The sequence below is a fragment of the Entelurus aequoreus genome, linkage group LG25 (genome assembly GCF_033978785.1).
Source record: "Entelurus aequoreus isolate RoL-2023_Sb linkage group LG25, RoL_Eaeq_v1.1, whole genome shotgun sequence".
NCBI classification, from domain to species: domain Eukaryota; kingdom Metazoa; phylum Chordata; class Actinopteri; order Syngnathiformes; family Syngnathidae; genus Entelurus; species Entelurus aequoreus.
The window spans coordinates 26,957,938-26,974,559 of NC_084755.1; the positions used below are offsets into that span (position 1 = coordinate 26,957,938).

The window sequence follows — 16,622 nt, forward strand, 5'->3', positions numbered from 1 at the left end:
AAGAAAACCCAGAAAACAAAGAAAAATCAGAAGCGCCTACCCCGGCGCTTTTTCTTTGCGACTTGGAACGTGAGTACACTTACAGATAGAGGTGAGATCCCTGACAGAAACCTCCCGGACCGCAGTTTCAGAAGGGCGCTTGATATTTCTACGCAGAGTATCCCGCTGGCCATCTGCTGCAGTCGTCTTACTGTGTCAACCCTCACACTGTCAAGAGTGCGGATCACCCCTTGCACAGGGACTTCTTCACAATAATCAATCACGCGCAAACCAAGTGTCTATGTATGTATGTTTTGGTGGTGTTGAAAAGTCCAATCGGCGATGGATGCGTGGCGAGTGGAACAGGGATGCGACTCCTGGCAGTTCCTAGTCACAATTCTGCACGATTGGCGGTAGATGTCATGGGTCGCTAAGCGGCTGGAAAAAGGGATGAAATCACTTCTTGGCAGCGACATCTATGACGGAGCAACCCTCTTTTAGGATCCACTTTGCTCCCCTCTTTGGGGATGGGGCTACAAAAGGTGCCTCAAAAATAATTCATCCTGACTCCTCCTGGCTGGGTTGCTACGCTCAGTGGGTCGTCTCTTAGCAGCAAGAAAAGAAAGAAGAAAACCCAGAAAACAAAGAAAAATCAGAAGCGCCTACCCCGGCGCTTTCTCTTCGCGACTTGGAACGTGAGTACACTTACAGATAGAGGTGAGATGCCTGACAGAAACCTCCCGGACCGCAGTTTCGGAAGGGCGCTTGATATTTCTACGCAGAGTATCCCGCTGGCCATCTGCTGCAGTCGTCTTACTGTGTCAACCCTCACACTGTCAAGAGTGCGGATCACCCCTTGCACAGGGGCTTCTTCACAATAATCAATCACGCGCAAACCAAGTGTCTATGTATGTATGTTTTGGTGGTGTTGAAAAGTCCAATCGGCGATGGATGCGTGGCGAGTGGAACAGGGATGCGACTCCTGGCAGTTCCTAGTCACAATTCTGCACGATTGGCGGTAGATGTCATGGGTCGCTAAGCGGCTGGAAAAAGGGATGAAGTCACTTATTGGCAGCGACATCTATGACGGAGCAACCCTCTTTTAGGATCCACTTTGCTCCCCTCTTTGGGGATGGGGCTACAAAAGGTGCCTCAAAAATAATTCATCCTGACTCCTCCTGGCTGGGTTGCTACGCTCAGTGGGTCGTCTCTTAGCAGCAAGAAAAGAAAGAAGAAAACCCAGAAAACAAAGAAAAATCAGAAGCGCCTACCCCGGCGCTTTCTCTTCGCGACTTGGAACGTGAGTACACTTACAGATAGAGGTGAGATGCCTGACAGAAACCTCCCGGACCGCAGTTTCGGAAGGGCGCTTGATATTTCTACGCAGAGTATCCCGCTGGCCATCTGCTGCAGTCGTCTTACTGTGTCAACCCTCACACTGTCAAGAGTGCGGATCACCCCTTGCACAGGGGCTTCTTCACAATAATCAATCACGCGCAAACCAAGTGTCTATGTATGTATGTTTTGGTGGTGTTGAAAAGTCCAATCGGCGATGGATGCGTGGCGAGTGGAACAGGGATGCGACTCCTGGCAGTTCCTAGTCACAATTCTGCACGATTGGCGGTAGATGTCATGGGTCGCTAAGCGGCTGGAAAAAGGGATGAAGTCACTTATTGGCAGCGACATCTATGACGGAGCAACCCTCTTTTAGGATCCACTTTGCTCCCCCCTTTGGGGATGGGGCTACAAAAGGTGCCTCAAAAATAATTCATCCTGACTCCTCCTGGCTGGGTTGCTGCGCCCAGTGGGTCGTCTCTTAGCAGTAAGAAAAGAAAGAAGAAAACCCAGAAAACAAAGAAAAATCAGAAGCGCCTACCTCGGCGCTTTCTCTTCGCGACTTGGAACGTGAGCACACTTACAGATAGAGGTGAGATCCCTGACAGAAACCTCCCGGACCGCAGTTTCGGAAGGGCGCTTGATATTTCTACGCAGAGTATCCCGCTGGCCATCTGCTGCCGTCGTCTTACTGTGTCAACCCTCACACTGTCAAGAGTGCGGATCACCCCTTGCACAGGGGCTTCTTCACAATAATCAATCACGCGCAAACCAAGTGTCTATGTATGTATGTTTTGGTGGTGTTGAAAAGTCCAATCGGCGATGGATGCGTGGCGAGTGGAACAGGGATGCGACTCCTGGCAGTTCCTAGTCACAATTCTGCACGATTGGCGGTAGATGTCATGGGTCGCTAAGCGGCTAGAAAAAGGGATGAAGTCACTTCTTGGCAGCGACGTCTATGACAGAGCAACCCTCTTTTAGGATCCACTTTGCTCCCCCCTTTGGGGATGGGGCTAGAAATGGTGCCTCAAAAATAATTCATCCTGACTCCTCCTGGCTGGGTTGCTGCGCCCAGTGGGTCGTCTCTTAGCAGTAAGAAAAGAAAGAAGAAAACCCAGAAAACAAAGAAAAATCAGAAGCGCCTACCTCGGCGCTTTCTCTTCGCGACTTGGAACGTGAGTACACTTACAGATAGAGATGATTGTGATCGCCCAGAACGACGCACGGCTTTTGTTGGGAGGGAGCTTGCTCGTTTTCACGTGGACATTGCTGCCCTGAGTGAGACTCGCCTTGCGGACGAAGGGCAACTGAAAGAGGATTTAGGAGGGTATACCTTCTTTTGGAAAGGTCTACCACAGGAGGAAAGAAGAATACACAGAGTTGGTTTTGCTATAAAGAACAACTTAGTGAATCAACTGGAAGAAACACCGATTGGAGTGAATGAGCGAATCATGACACTGTGCCTAAAACTTGATCACAACCAAAATGCTAGGCACCTACACTAACCTCAGACAATGTTGTCAAGGAGAAGTTTTATGAAGATTTGGAAATCGTCATGAAAGCTATCCGGATTACCGATAAGATTGTTTTGTTGGGGGATTTTAACACCCATGTTGGCAGGGAAGCAGCGCTCTGGCAAGGAGCCATAGGAAAGGAAGGTGTCGGTTACACGAACTCTAATGATCACCTTTTGTTGACATTCTGTGTACGGCATAATCTAGTCATTACTAACACGCTTTTTCGCCTGAAACACAGACATAAAACTACCTGACGCCACCCACGATCAAAGCACTGGCATCTCCTGGACTATGTGATCATCAGAGCAAGGGATAGAAAAGACGTGAGGTGTACCCGTGCGATGAGAGGTGCCTACGAATGTTGGACGGATCACAAACTAGTTCGTTCGTGTATGGATATCGCTCTGAGGAACACATTCCGAAAAACCTCCAGGCCTGTACGAAAGAAGTTTAATACACTGAAACTGATGATTCCACTAGAAAAGGAAAACGTTCAGACTTGTTTAAACAAAAACTTGCAGCAGCTTATCTCTACTGATGTTGATGCTGGCAGTGTCCACGAGCACTGGAGCTCGCTGGAATCTGCCATTATGAAAACATGTACCCAAACAATTGGCACTCACAAACGAGTGAATGAAGATTGGTTTGACCAAAATGATCCCGAAATCCAAGAGCTTTTGGACCAGAAGTGCCGTGCCTTTGTATCTTAGCAAGATGATCAGGATAATTCCGCTAAACACAAGAAATTCTTCGACCTCAAAGCTAAGATACAAGTACGCATCAGAGAAATGAAAAATAAATGGTGGACTGATAAGGCCTCCCAAATTCAAGGTTTTGCCAACAATAACGACATGAGAAGTTTCTTTCAGGCCACAAAGGCGTTATATGGACCAATAAAGACTGGCCTGGCTCCCCTGAAAGCGGAAAACGGCTCACAGCTCACGGACAACGCATCCATCATGGCAAGATGGAAAGAACACTTTGAAAAACTTCTGAATCGTAAAACCACAGTTACTGCATAAGTCAGATCCCTCTTCTTCCCGAAAAAACTGAACTTGCTGCCCCGCCGAGTCTCGCAGAAGTTTTATGGGCTATAATGAGCCTGAATAATAACAAGGTTAATGGACCTGACGGTATCCCTGCTGAAGTGTATAAAGCTGGGGGGCTTGCCCTATCCACTCAATTGATGAAGTTTCTTCAACATGTTTGGGAGGATGAAGATCTACCAAACAAGCTAATAAACGCGATGATTGTTATGTTATTTAAAAAGGGGGACGGATCAGATTGCGATAATTACTGTGGCATTGCGCTACTGTCTCACAAGATCTTGACAAGGGTCCTCACCACTCGTTTCCAACCACTTAGCGAATCGATTCTTCCAGAATCACAATGTGGCTTTCGACCAAAACGTGGCACAATTGACGGCTAGACAACTGCAAGAGAAGTGCGTTGAGCAGCGCCAGCCCCTGTTTATGGCCTTCATTGACTTGACCAAAGCTTTCGATTCTATGAACCATGAAGCTTTGTGGAAAATTCTGAAACAGCTAGGCTGCCCAGATAACTTTATTAAGATGCTGCGATTGTTGCATGACAGCATGACTGCCACTGTGCTGTACAATAACTCGGAAACAGACGCTTTATGACCATTATGACCGGTGTCAAGCAAGGCTGTGTCTTGGCACCCTCCCTTTTCGACGTCTACCTTTTCGCGGTCATTGTTCTCATCAAAGACCAACTCCCCGCCAGTGTCACAATCAGATACCGGTTTGATAGAAGTATTTTCAATCTGAGCCGGCTCAGGGCAACAACAAAAGTCCAGAAAATAAAAATAAATGACCTACATATGCCGATGACTGCGCCGTTGTAGCCAAGTCGGAAAAGGACCTACAGGATACCCTTTATCTCTTTAACTTGCTGCTTGGCCTCCAAATGAACAAAGAGAAGACAAAGATTTTGATTCAACCTGCTCCTGGCCAGCAGGCTCCCGTGACAAATATTCAACTAGATGGGGAAACACTGAAATCTGTTGAAAACTTCTGCTATCTCGGAAGCACTCTCAACACTAAAGGAAACATCGATGATGAAGTTACTCACCGACTTGGGAGTGCATGTGCATCTTTCGGAAAACTTCGGAAACGCGTATTCGAGAACTGTAACCTCAAAAATGACACAAAACTAATGGTGTACAAAGCTGTGGTCATATCAACCCTCTTGTACGGCAGCGAGACATGGGTGACATATCGCAGACACATCAAAATCCTGGAGCAATTTCACCAACGCTCCCTACGAAGAATTCTTGGGATCTCCTGGAAAGACTATCGGACAAATGTCAGCGTGCTGGAAGAAGCAAAGACTTCCAGTGTTGAATCCATGGTCATGTGCCAGAATGGATGATACACGTCTCCCGAAACAAATCTTCTTTGAAGAGCTTGAGGTGGGAACTCGCTCTCAGGGAGGTCAAAAGAAGAGATACAAAGACACAGGTCCGTTGGCCATGGATGAAGTGCTGGCTGTCCAGAGTCGGGACCCGGGGTGGACCGCTCGCCTGTGCATCGGTTGGGGACCTCTCTGCGCTGCTGACCCATCTCCGCTCGGGATGGTTTCATGCTGGCCCCACTATGGACTGGACTCTCACTATTATGTTAGATCCACTATGGACTGGACTCTCACTAATATGTTAGATCCACTATGGACTGGACTTTCACAATATTATGTCAGACCCACTCGACATCCATTGCTTTCGGTCTCCCCTAGAGGGGGCGGGGGGTTTACCCACATATGCGGTCTTCTCCAAGGTTTCTCATAGTCATTCACATCGACGTCCCACTGGGGTGAGTTTTCCTTGCCCTTATGTGGGCTCTGTACCGCGGATGTCGTTGTGGCTTGTACAGCCCTTTGACACACTTGTGATTTAGGGCTATATAAATAAACATTGATTGATTGATTGATTGATACTCAGAAATTATACCTCAAAAAAGGAAAAGTCAAACCAAATGATTTTGAAAGTCTCACTTCAGACCGCTCCTCCTGGCGCCAAGCGACGACCAAAATAGTCGAGATCTTCGAATCCGAAAGTATAGACGATACTGTTCGAAAGAGATTGGCCCGAAAAGCAAGGCAGCAAGCCCCAAGCAGACCAACTCTTCCAGGAGGAACAACCTGCCCGAACTGTGGCTGCTCATGCAAATCGCGAATCGGCTTGTTCAGCCATACGAGGAGCTGTAACCACTAACTATGAAAGAATGACGTAGCCAAACCTCGCAGTACTCTCTGGAGTGGCCGTGAAGACTGGAGAAATACTATACAGGAACACATTTACGCACTACTGGGCATTGAACACATCAACAGTGTACAAAACGGATTATTTTCTGGCGCATTTAAAAATCAACAACCCTGCATCAGCAATTAAAACATATCTTATGTGGTACTGTCAAAATAAAAATTGTAAAAAATATATTAAACGTGAAAAAATAACAAAATAAAATATTTGAACCCTCAATTTGTAGCACCCATTCGATGCCGTATAAGTTAGTGGTACCGCTTGTAGTCGGTTGATTCGAGTGCAAGTGGCGGGAATTTCCCCATTTCATCGCCGACATCGTCTCACAAGATGTAGTTTCTCTTTAAATATCTTTCTTGAAAATGGCCTTGCAAATACACTACCGTTCAAAAGTTTGGGGTCACATTGAAATGTCCTTATTTTTGAAGGAAAAGCACTGTACTTTTCAATGAAGATAACTTTAAACTAGTCTTAACTTTAAAGAAATACACTCTATACATTGCTAATGTGGTAAATGACTATTCTAGCTGCAAATGTCTGGTTTTTGGTGCAATATCTACATAGGTGTATAGAGGCCCATTTCCAGCAACTATCACTCCAGTGTTCTAATGGTACAATGTGTTTGCTCATTGGCTCAGAAGGCTAATTGATGATTAGAAAACCCTTGTGCAATCATGTTCACACATCTGAAAACAGTTTAGCTCGTTACAGAAGCTACAAAACTGACCTTCCTTTTAGCAGATTGAGTTTCTGGAGCATCACATTTGTGGGGTCAATTAAACGCTCAAAATGGCCAGAAAAAGAGAACTTTCATCTGAAACTCGACAGTCTATTCTTGTTCTTAGAAATGAAGGCTATTCCACAAAATTGTTTGGGTGACCCCAAACTTTTGAACGGTAGTGTATAGATCTGCCACCTAATCAACGTTTTGTTCTCCTCCTTTGTAGGTTAAAAACGTGAGTATCTGTGATTTCTCTGCTTGCCCGGTATGGCTATGGCGCAACACTTCCTGCTTCAGTAAACTGCAACTTGTGATTGGATACTCACTTTGGAATGACAATTGAGTATCCAATCACAGTCTCGGGCTACCTAGATAGGCTACTGACAACAACTTGTGATCTGCTTGGCCATCGCAATTGTCTATCAACTGTATGTGTTCTCAAATTCATCCGTCAACGGACCTGGGTGTGGCTCTGCTGATCTGCATAGCAACGCCGCGGCTAACACCAGTGAGTATCCAATCACGGGACGCGTAAATGTCACGTTCAAGGTGAGGCCATCTAGAAGGCCTTATTGACAACAACTGGTGATCTGATTGGCAATGGCAATCATCTATCAACTGTATGTGCCCGTGATTCTGAAGGCCCCAGGCAGATTTGGTACAGCATGGCAACATAAACTAGCTGAATTCTGATTGGATAGAAACTCTAACCTTAAAACAACAGCGCTGGAAGGAGCATAATATGACATGGAGAGAATATGAATACTTTTAGATATTTAGGGGAAGTAAATTAAAAAGGACTTTTGTCTTAAATTATGATCATGATTTCTGGTTATGTTAGGCCAGCAGAGAAGGCCTTGCTTGCCTTGACGAACCACCACTGCCACATAAGATATGTTTTAATTGATTCTTAAATGCGCAGAAAAATAGCTTGTTTTGTACACTGTTGAGAGGCTTCAATCCCCAGAAGTGCGTAAATGTGTTTCTGTGTAGTATTTCTCCAACCGTGGTCATGTGGTGACATAAATAATGGTAATTTGAGCGGTATTTATTGAGTGGGACTAAGTAGCACTAGCACTGAACGCTTAGGTGGGAAACACACAGACCGCCACTGGCTTAGGATATCTCTAAATAAGAAAAAACATCAAAAATAACAGTCATATTACCTTGGACTCGATCCCAATCTTGATGAAGCTGCCGACGATGGTGAACATGTCGCTTACGATGAGCAGAATGTACCAGCCGTTGATGAACTCCATTCTGTCACCCCAGCTCACGCCACGGCCCAGTCTGCTCTGGAAAAACTGTCCGTATTCCTACATACAAACAAAGTTCACTATGTGAGAAACAAACATGAAGGTGCAGTGGGGAAAGGATTCATATGGCCCCGCGAGGGTTGTAAGGTATACCGGTACTAATAAAGTACAGCGGTACTAATTCATTAAAAAAGATACTATACTGCTTCTGAAATGTTTTATTTTTTTTTTCCGAACGCGAAAAAGCACGTCGGAGATTGCATTTTGTTTTTAAAAACAAAGTTGAAGCTATAAACACTGAAGCGCCGCTCGGCAAAAGCTGCTTAGCTCTTGCTAGCCGTTAGCTAGCAATCCACAGTCGGCAGTATTTTAGCTACAAACCCCGTTTAAATGAGTTAGGAAATTGTGTTAGATGTAAATATAAACGGAATACAATGATTTGCAAATCATTTTCAACCCATATTCAATTGAATATGCTACAAAGACAACATATTTGATGTTCAGGTGAACAGGCAAATTGGGAACAGGTGGGTGCCATGATTGGGTGTAAAAGTAGATTCCATGAAAAGCTCAGTCATTCACAAACAAGGATGGGGCGAGGGTCACCACTTTGTCAACCAATGCATGAGCAAATTGTTGAACAGTTTAAGACAGGGGTGGGCAATTAATTTTTACCGGGGGCCGCATGAGCTACCCGAGCACTGCTGGAGGGCCACATCGACAATATTTCAATTAAATTTTGCTCAATATTATTTTTGATATATACCGTAAGATAAATAATAATAATAACAATAATAATAGTAATACTTCAACATAGTGTGTGTAACAGCATTCCATGACTAATATATATAAATTAACATTAATAATAAATGACAGTAAAATAAGCACACGTATGACTGAGGAGTCATAGTGTAACTTTGTGTGGTGTTTGAGTTGTCCGACTTTTTGTGTGGCCTTAAACGCACCAGTGGTTTAGTGGTATGCGTGTTGGTGACAGATGACAAGTTGGTTTTGGCCTGGTTTGTACGGCAGAAAATGACTAGTTTTTCGAGATAGAATTGTTTTACTCATGTTTTTGGTGTGGTTATGTCCGAATATAAACAGTTTTGTTCAATAAAGTGATCGATATAATTCCTGTCCTCGAAGCATCTCGATAGACGTTACAATAATTGAACGGTGTTCAATTGAACGGTGTTGACGAACACCATTAGGGCCGCTTGTTGTCACTGTCACTCAAAGTTGCATTGCAAAATTCCATAGAATAAATATGTTTATTTTGTTTAGAATTCAGATGGGATTTGATTTGGTGCGCGGCATATATTTGCTGCGCACAGCGGACGCTTGAGCAGTGCGCAATTGCGCAGGCACGCACCTTCGAGGGAACGTTGCTTTGCAGTTCATGTGTTGTTGGAAACACGCCATTCCTCATCAACTTTTCTCTTTTTGGCGTCTCGGGTGTAAACCGTGCATCACTTGTCGCTGCATGTGCACCTTCACTCGCAGGTTACACACGGACACACGCCCATAAATAATACTTTTGAAAATAAAAGCAGCACAGTTGTATTGCGCGCACGACATAGATGTTTTTTCAACTTTATTTTGTAATTGCAGCTGTTCACATTCACTCACAATCACGCATACGTCCACACGGAAGTAATACAAATAACGATTTTCAAAACAAAAGCAGCACCGTTGTATTGCACACTCGACATAGATACTTTTTTAAATTTATTTTGTCATTTATAATTGGCCTCACGCGGGCCGGACAGGGACGCACAAAGGGCCAGATGCGGCCCGCGGGCCGCAGAATGCCCAGGTCTGGTTTAAGAAAAACCTTTCTCAACCAGCTATTGCAAGGAATTTAGGGATTTCACCATCTACGGTCCGTAATATCATCATGGTATGGGGGTGTATTAGTGCCCAAGACATGGGTAACTTACACATCTGTGAAGGCACCATTAATGCTGAAAGGTACATACAGGTTTTGGAGCAACATATGTTGCCATCCAAGCAACGTTACCATGGACGCCCCTGCTTATTTCAGCAAGACAATGCCAAGCCACGTGTTACATCAACGCGGCTTCATAGTAAAAGAGTGCGGGTACTAGACTGGCCTGCCTGTAGTCCAGACCTGTCTCCCATTGAAAATGTGTGGCGCATTATGAAGCCTAAAATACCACAACGGAGACCCCGGGACTGTTGAACAACTTAAGCTGTACATCAAGCAAGAATGGGAAAGAATTCCACCTGAGAAGCTTCAAAAATGTGTCTCCTCAGTTCCCAAACGTTTACTGAGTGTTGTTAAAAGGAAAGGCCGTGTAACACAGTGGTGAACATGACCTTTCCCAAATACTTTGGCACGTATTGCAGCCATTAAATTCTAAGTTAATTATTATTTGCAAAAAAAAAAAAAAGTTTGAGTTTGAACATCAAATATCTTGTCTTTGTAGTGCATTCAATTGAATATGGGTTGAAAAGGGTTTGCAAATCATTGTATTGCATTGTATTTACATCTAACACAATTCCCCAACTCATATGGAAACGGGATTTATACTTCTAAATCACTAATCCTCGCCCCCATGGCGACAAATAAAGTACGTTTCTTACAAGTATCATTATCACTGCAGGACGACAAATAGCTAAACATGCTTCACTACACTCCAAAGGAGGATACAATAGCTCACCGCTAACAGCAAACTAGCGCGCTTGAATGTAAACAAATGGGTGTATCTACACAGACATGGACTGTTATGATACCAATTACAAGAGCCGTACATAGTCGATACTACTATGTTTATGTTGATATCACAAAATCTTGTGTCTTGTTTATTCTTTATAAACTCAGTAAATACGTCCCTGGACACATGAGGACTATGAATATGACCAATGTATGATCCTGTAACTACTTGGTATCGGATCGATAACAAAATATGTAGTATCACCCAAAACTAATGTAAAGTATCAAACAACAGAAGAATAAGTGATTATTACATTTTAACAGAAGTGTAGATAGAACATGTTAAAACAGGAAGTAACCAGATATTAACAGTAAATGAACGAGTAGATTAATAATCCACTTTGTACCGCTTGTCCCTCATAATTTTTACAAAATCATACAAACAAAATATGTTACTGCATACGTCAGCAGACTAATTAGGAGCCTTTGTTTGTTTACTTACTATTAAAAGACAAGTTGTCTAGTATGTTCACTATTTTATTTAAGGACAAAATTGTTCTTTGATTGCAATAATAAACATATGTTTAATGTACCGTAAAATATTTAGGTAAAATAAAGTAGACTGACCATACGTCCTCTTTTCCCCGGACATGTCCTCTTTTGCGGGGGTATCCGGGGTGTCCGGGCAGGGTTTCTTACATGCCTCAAATGTCCGGCATTTTGAATTTTGGTTGCGTGTATTTTCAATGTACGTTCAGGGTTAAGTTAAGAAGGGGCTAAAAAAAAAACCCTGAAGGTTCTCGCACGTAGCAACATTCGTGAGGGAGGGGCAGAGACACAGAGCGAGAGAACTAGTGAGTGGAGAGAGACATGAGAACAAGAAATGCCTAAAAGTAAACGCAACTTCACGGATGATTTGCGGGAAAAGTATTCGAGTTTTCGTCCTGGCCGTGACACATGGAAAGCAGAATGCACTGTGTGCAAAGCAGGAACGTATGTATCTGTGGCAAATAAAGGGGCCAACGATCTACAAGCCCATATCGACACTACAAAGCACAAAACAGCTGTGCAGGGCGAGAGCTCGTCTGCTGTTTTTTGTTTAAATTTAATTAACTTGTTTTGAGGCATTATTTATGTTTACATTATATACAAGAGGTTATTTTGAATATTTCTACCTCTGCACTTTTTTTTTTTCCAAAACTGTGAATGTTACAGATTATAAGTGTGACTTATTTTGTTATACTGTCAAGCAGTGTTTGCGTTATCGCACTTTTTGTGTCTTTTTAACGCATTGAAATCAGAAAGGACGCAGAATATTAATCTTTTTTTACCATTTGTGGCCCACAGCTAATGTTTTAAAGGCCCACGGCACATTCTAAAAATACTATTAAAATTGACAAAAACATAACAAAAGTGAAATAAAAAAGCTTAAAGGTGAAATGTATTTTCTGCATTCTTTCGTATTTTTCTGCATTCTTTCGTATCTCAAGTTATCATTACGTATATGTATTGTTGCATTTGAACAATTGTATTGTTGATAATAAAGGTAAAGTACTGGTATTGTTTATTATCAATAGCACTATTTCTATTGGTATTCATATTGCTCCATTTTTAGTGTAATAATGCTCATTGTCATTTCTGTATTTTTTTTTTTTAATTTTCGCTAACTGCTTATTTGCTATTACTTTTACCATCATATTTGTACATGTCGTATTTGCTGATGTTGCTCTGTTGTTGTTGTTGTTGTTGTGTTTGCTGTTGTTGTTTTTGTCTCTCTGTCTAATCCCCCTCTTGTCCCCACAATTCCCCCCTCTGTCTTCCTTTTTCTCTCTTTCTATCCCCTCCTGCTCCGGCCCGGCTGCACCAAATGATAATATAAATACATTTAATAAAGTCAAAATACAAGTAAGGCAACAAGAGAAGTATCCTACACTTCTCTTTTGTAAAGTAAATCTGAACAGCCGCTATGGGCATCTACATCTGCTATATGATTTGCCCAAGAAGCTGGGCAGGACATTATAAAAAAAAAAAATTAAAAAAAAGGTGAAATGTAATTCAGAAAAAGTTGCAATGTTGACTAATAAAACAAAGCTGTTTTTTTTTTTTTTTTCAAACGGTCATTGTTATGTTATTATGAATTATTGACCTATCAAAGGTTCCGATTACTTCACATCAAATATTGCACTTTGAAAAATATTTTTGGTGGAAGATTTTGCATATTTTGTGTGTTTGCCATAAAAAACATAGTTTTGTTTGACAAAAAAGGGCGGAAAACAAACAAACAAAAAAAACAACATAAAAAAAAACTAAAACATTTTGAAATGAGGAATAGATCCAAAGTTGATGTAGACTCCAGTGATTTAAGCGTTAAATATAAAATGTATGTATGCCCTGGCACACCATTATCTTCATTTCATGACACAAGCAAAACACTTTTTACACTTTTATACTGAAATAAATACATCTACAACTTATTAAATAAAAACATAGAAAAAATGAAGGAAAGAAGAAAGTGAATGAATGTTTATAACTGAATAAATTTACATATGTATACACATTTGTTTTCTTTTGTATTATCTTTTTTAATGAATTAAGTAACGTTTATGACAACCTTTTTCCAAAACACAATATAGAATGTGAGATATAACAGGATAATGCATACATGTGTCATTTGTTTTCAAAACGCTTACAAAAAAGTGGGACCCAAAAAATTTACTGTGGGACCCCATTTTTATGACTTGATGGGGTCCCTGGGACCCCATTTTGAAAATTCCTAGCGCCAACACTGCTGTCAACAGAGGAGAAAAAATGCTTTATTTAAAAATGTTTATTATTTATAAAGCAAGTTCGAGTATCATTGGTAAATTTTCACCTAGTCCCGGCCTTGGCGTGCTGCCCGCCTTGGCACGCATATACGTGTCCTCTTTTTGGGATTTCAGAATATGGTCAGCCTAAATAAAGCCAATAATGACATTTTGTTTGTGGTCCCCTTTATTTAGAAAAGTATCAAAGTATCGAAATACATTTTGGTACCGGTACAAAAATATTGGTCTCGGGACAACCATAGTACCTTGTAGAAAACGCTTTATTTACCAACAAAAATCCCAGCTAAAGACCTTGTTCAAAAATGTTATCGCAGCAAACATCTACACAAATATTCACCACATTTTTAATATATCATACTGTTCAAATAAAGCCAAGAACAAAATGTTTTTTGTGGTCCCCTTTGTTTTGAAAAGTATCGAAATACATTTTAGTACCGGTATCGGGACAACCCTAGTGGGGGTGGGGGGTAATGATTTTGCAATGCAGTCTGTTGAAAATGATGGAAAGTGCCACTCGAGATAGCAACTGTGGTCAAAGTTGGAATTGCCACAAAACCCTTTTTTTTACGATATTCAACACTTTACTGCCATCTGGCGGTTAAAGTGGATAGTGCACACCCACCTCAATTTGTCACGTTTCTTGTGTCAGGTAAACTACAACGTATGAATCCCCGTCCTACTGCAGCCTAAACATCCCAACAATATCAAAATATGTTGGGATTTATAATTATCATATATTTATATTGTAATACAAACAGTACACAAAAGTGTACACTGTGCTTTACTTATCACATATTTTCTTATGTTACAGCCTTATTCAAAAATGAAATATACAATTTTTCTTAAAACTATACACCCAACACCCTAAAATGATGGCATGAACAATTTTGGGGGGGGGGAAATAATAAAATAAAAAAGTAAAATACTAATGAAAATCATCTAAGTATTTGCATGTTTCGTCATGAAAAAAAATTGAGTCGTTGTGGAGATGTTTCAACAGCTTACCTTAGTCTTGTGAATGCAGCTGATTGAAGATGGTTTGCCAAGGCCTGATGTACAACAAATAGCGTGTTTGTGCTAATAGTTGTACAATATATCATCAATAATTGCAAAATACATGGCTATTATTTGGCAAACAGTCATTTCCGACGTAAACAATCTCCTGTTGGGTAACGTTACAAGACTGGTCAAAATAATACTCTTCACATTTTTAAGGAATCATTTCTATGGATATTCCAAAATAAGACTTGTAGTGTATTCAGAGAGTCACCAACCTTGTCGTGTGTTTTTTGAGACATAAAGTTATTGAAAATTACAAGTTTTTTTTTACAAATATTTGTTTCCTAAAAAAGACTAGCGTATTCATCCAGACACCATCCATGTGACACGTCTTTTTGAGACAAAATAATGTCTATTCCTGAAGTCATTGAAAATTAAGATCTGCGAAATATTGTATTTTCCAAAATACAACATTCATAAAGCTATTGGAAACTACAACTGGAACGCGTTTCTGAAAAATAAGCTAATTATTCTTTTCCCAAAAATAAAACTTGTAGTATATTCAACTCGACACCACATGTGTGTTTTTGAGACCATGTAATGTACAGTTGTGGTCAAAAGTTTACATACAATTTTTCTCTTTTCTCCTCCAAACATATTGCTGGGTATTGTGGCCAAACAGCTCAATTTTTGTTTCATCTGACATCACATGGACAAAAATAAGACCTTCTGGAGGAAAGTTCTGTGGTCAGATGAAACAAAAATTGAGCTGTTTGGCCACAATACCCAGCAATATGTTTGGAGGAGAAAAGGTGAGGCCTTTAATCTCAGGAACAACCTTCCTACCGTCAAGCATGGTGGTGGTAGAATTATGCTCTGGGCCTGTTTTGTTGCCAATGGAACTGGTGCTTTAAATGGGACAATGAAAAAGGAGAATTACCTCCAAATTCTTCAGGACAACCTAAAATCATCAGCCCGGAGGTTGGGTCTTGGGCAAAGTTGGGTGTTCCAACAGTACAATGACCCCAAACACATGTCAAAAGTGGTAAAGGAATGGCTAAATCAGGCTAGAATTAAGGTTTTGGATTGGCCTTCCCAGAGTCCTGACTTAAATGTGTGGACAATGCTGAAGAAACAAGTCCATGTCAGAAAAGCAACAAATTTAGCTGAACTGCACCAATATTGTCAAGAGGAGTGGTCAAAAATTCAAGCAGAAGCTTGTGGATGGCTACCAAAAAGCGCCTTATTGCAGTGAAACTTGCCAAGGGACATGTAACCAAATATTAACATTGCTGTATGTATACTTTTGACCCAGCAGATTTGCTCACATTTTCAGTAGACCCATAATAAATTCATAAAAGAACCAAACTTCATGAATGTTTTTTGTGACCAACAAGTATGTGCTCCAATCACTCTATCACAAACAAATAAGAGTTGTAGAAGTTATTGGAAACTCAAGACAGCCATGACATTATGTTCTTTACAAGTGTATGTCAACTTTTGACCACGACTGTGGAAATGAAAAACTAAAAATCATTCTAAAAAAATGTTTTTCCCCCGAATAAGATCTGCAGTATGTTCATCCAGACACCAAATATGTGTCATGTGTTTTTGAGACAAGTTCATGTATATTCATAAAGCTATTGAAAATTAAAAAATTTAAAATATTTGTCAAAAATCTTTCCAAAATCTTTCCTTCTGCATTTATGTTCATAAAAAGACGAACATTGACACGCCCGCTTCCTGCCTCGCATGTTCTTGACCTTTTTGCATATTTTTGTTTTTTTCCCTCACCAAGGAAACGGTCCACTGGAGTGGTCTTTCACGGTCTTCTATTGTCTTTTGGAGTGTAAGTTCATGATTTCAAGAATTCTGGGAATTGAAGCTGTTCCATGTATTTCTGCAGTGTGACCGCTTTATTTGTCCATCCTGATGAATGGCGACCTGCATGACCTCTTTAGACCGTGTCCATGCAATGAAAGGAGCCACTTTGGTACATTGAAGATGTGAAAACCAATCCACAACACTTAGCT

At 41.3% G+C, this 16,622-nt stretch overlaps 1 protein-coding gene across 1 annotated transcript in view; it reads right to left on the reverse strand.

Annotated features, from left to right (window-relative positions):
* mcoln1b (mucolipin TRP cation channel 1b) overlaps nt 1-16,622 on the reverse strand; it is a 62,784-nt gene that overhangs the window by 15,954 nt on the left and 30,208 nt on the right. Inside the window, exon 9 of the mRNA XM_062036338.1 lies at nt 7,999-8,148. Coding sequence (XP_061892322.1) covers nt 7,999-8,148 — 150 coding nt within the window. The remainder of the gene's footprint in view (nt 1-7,998; nt 8,149-16,622) is intronic.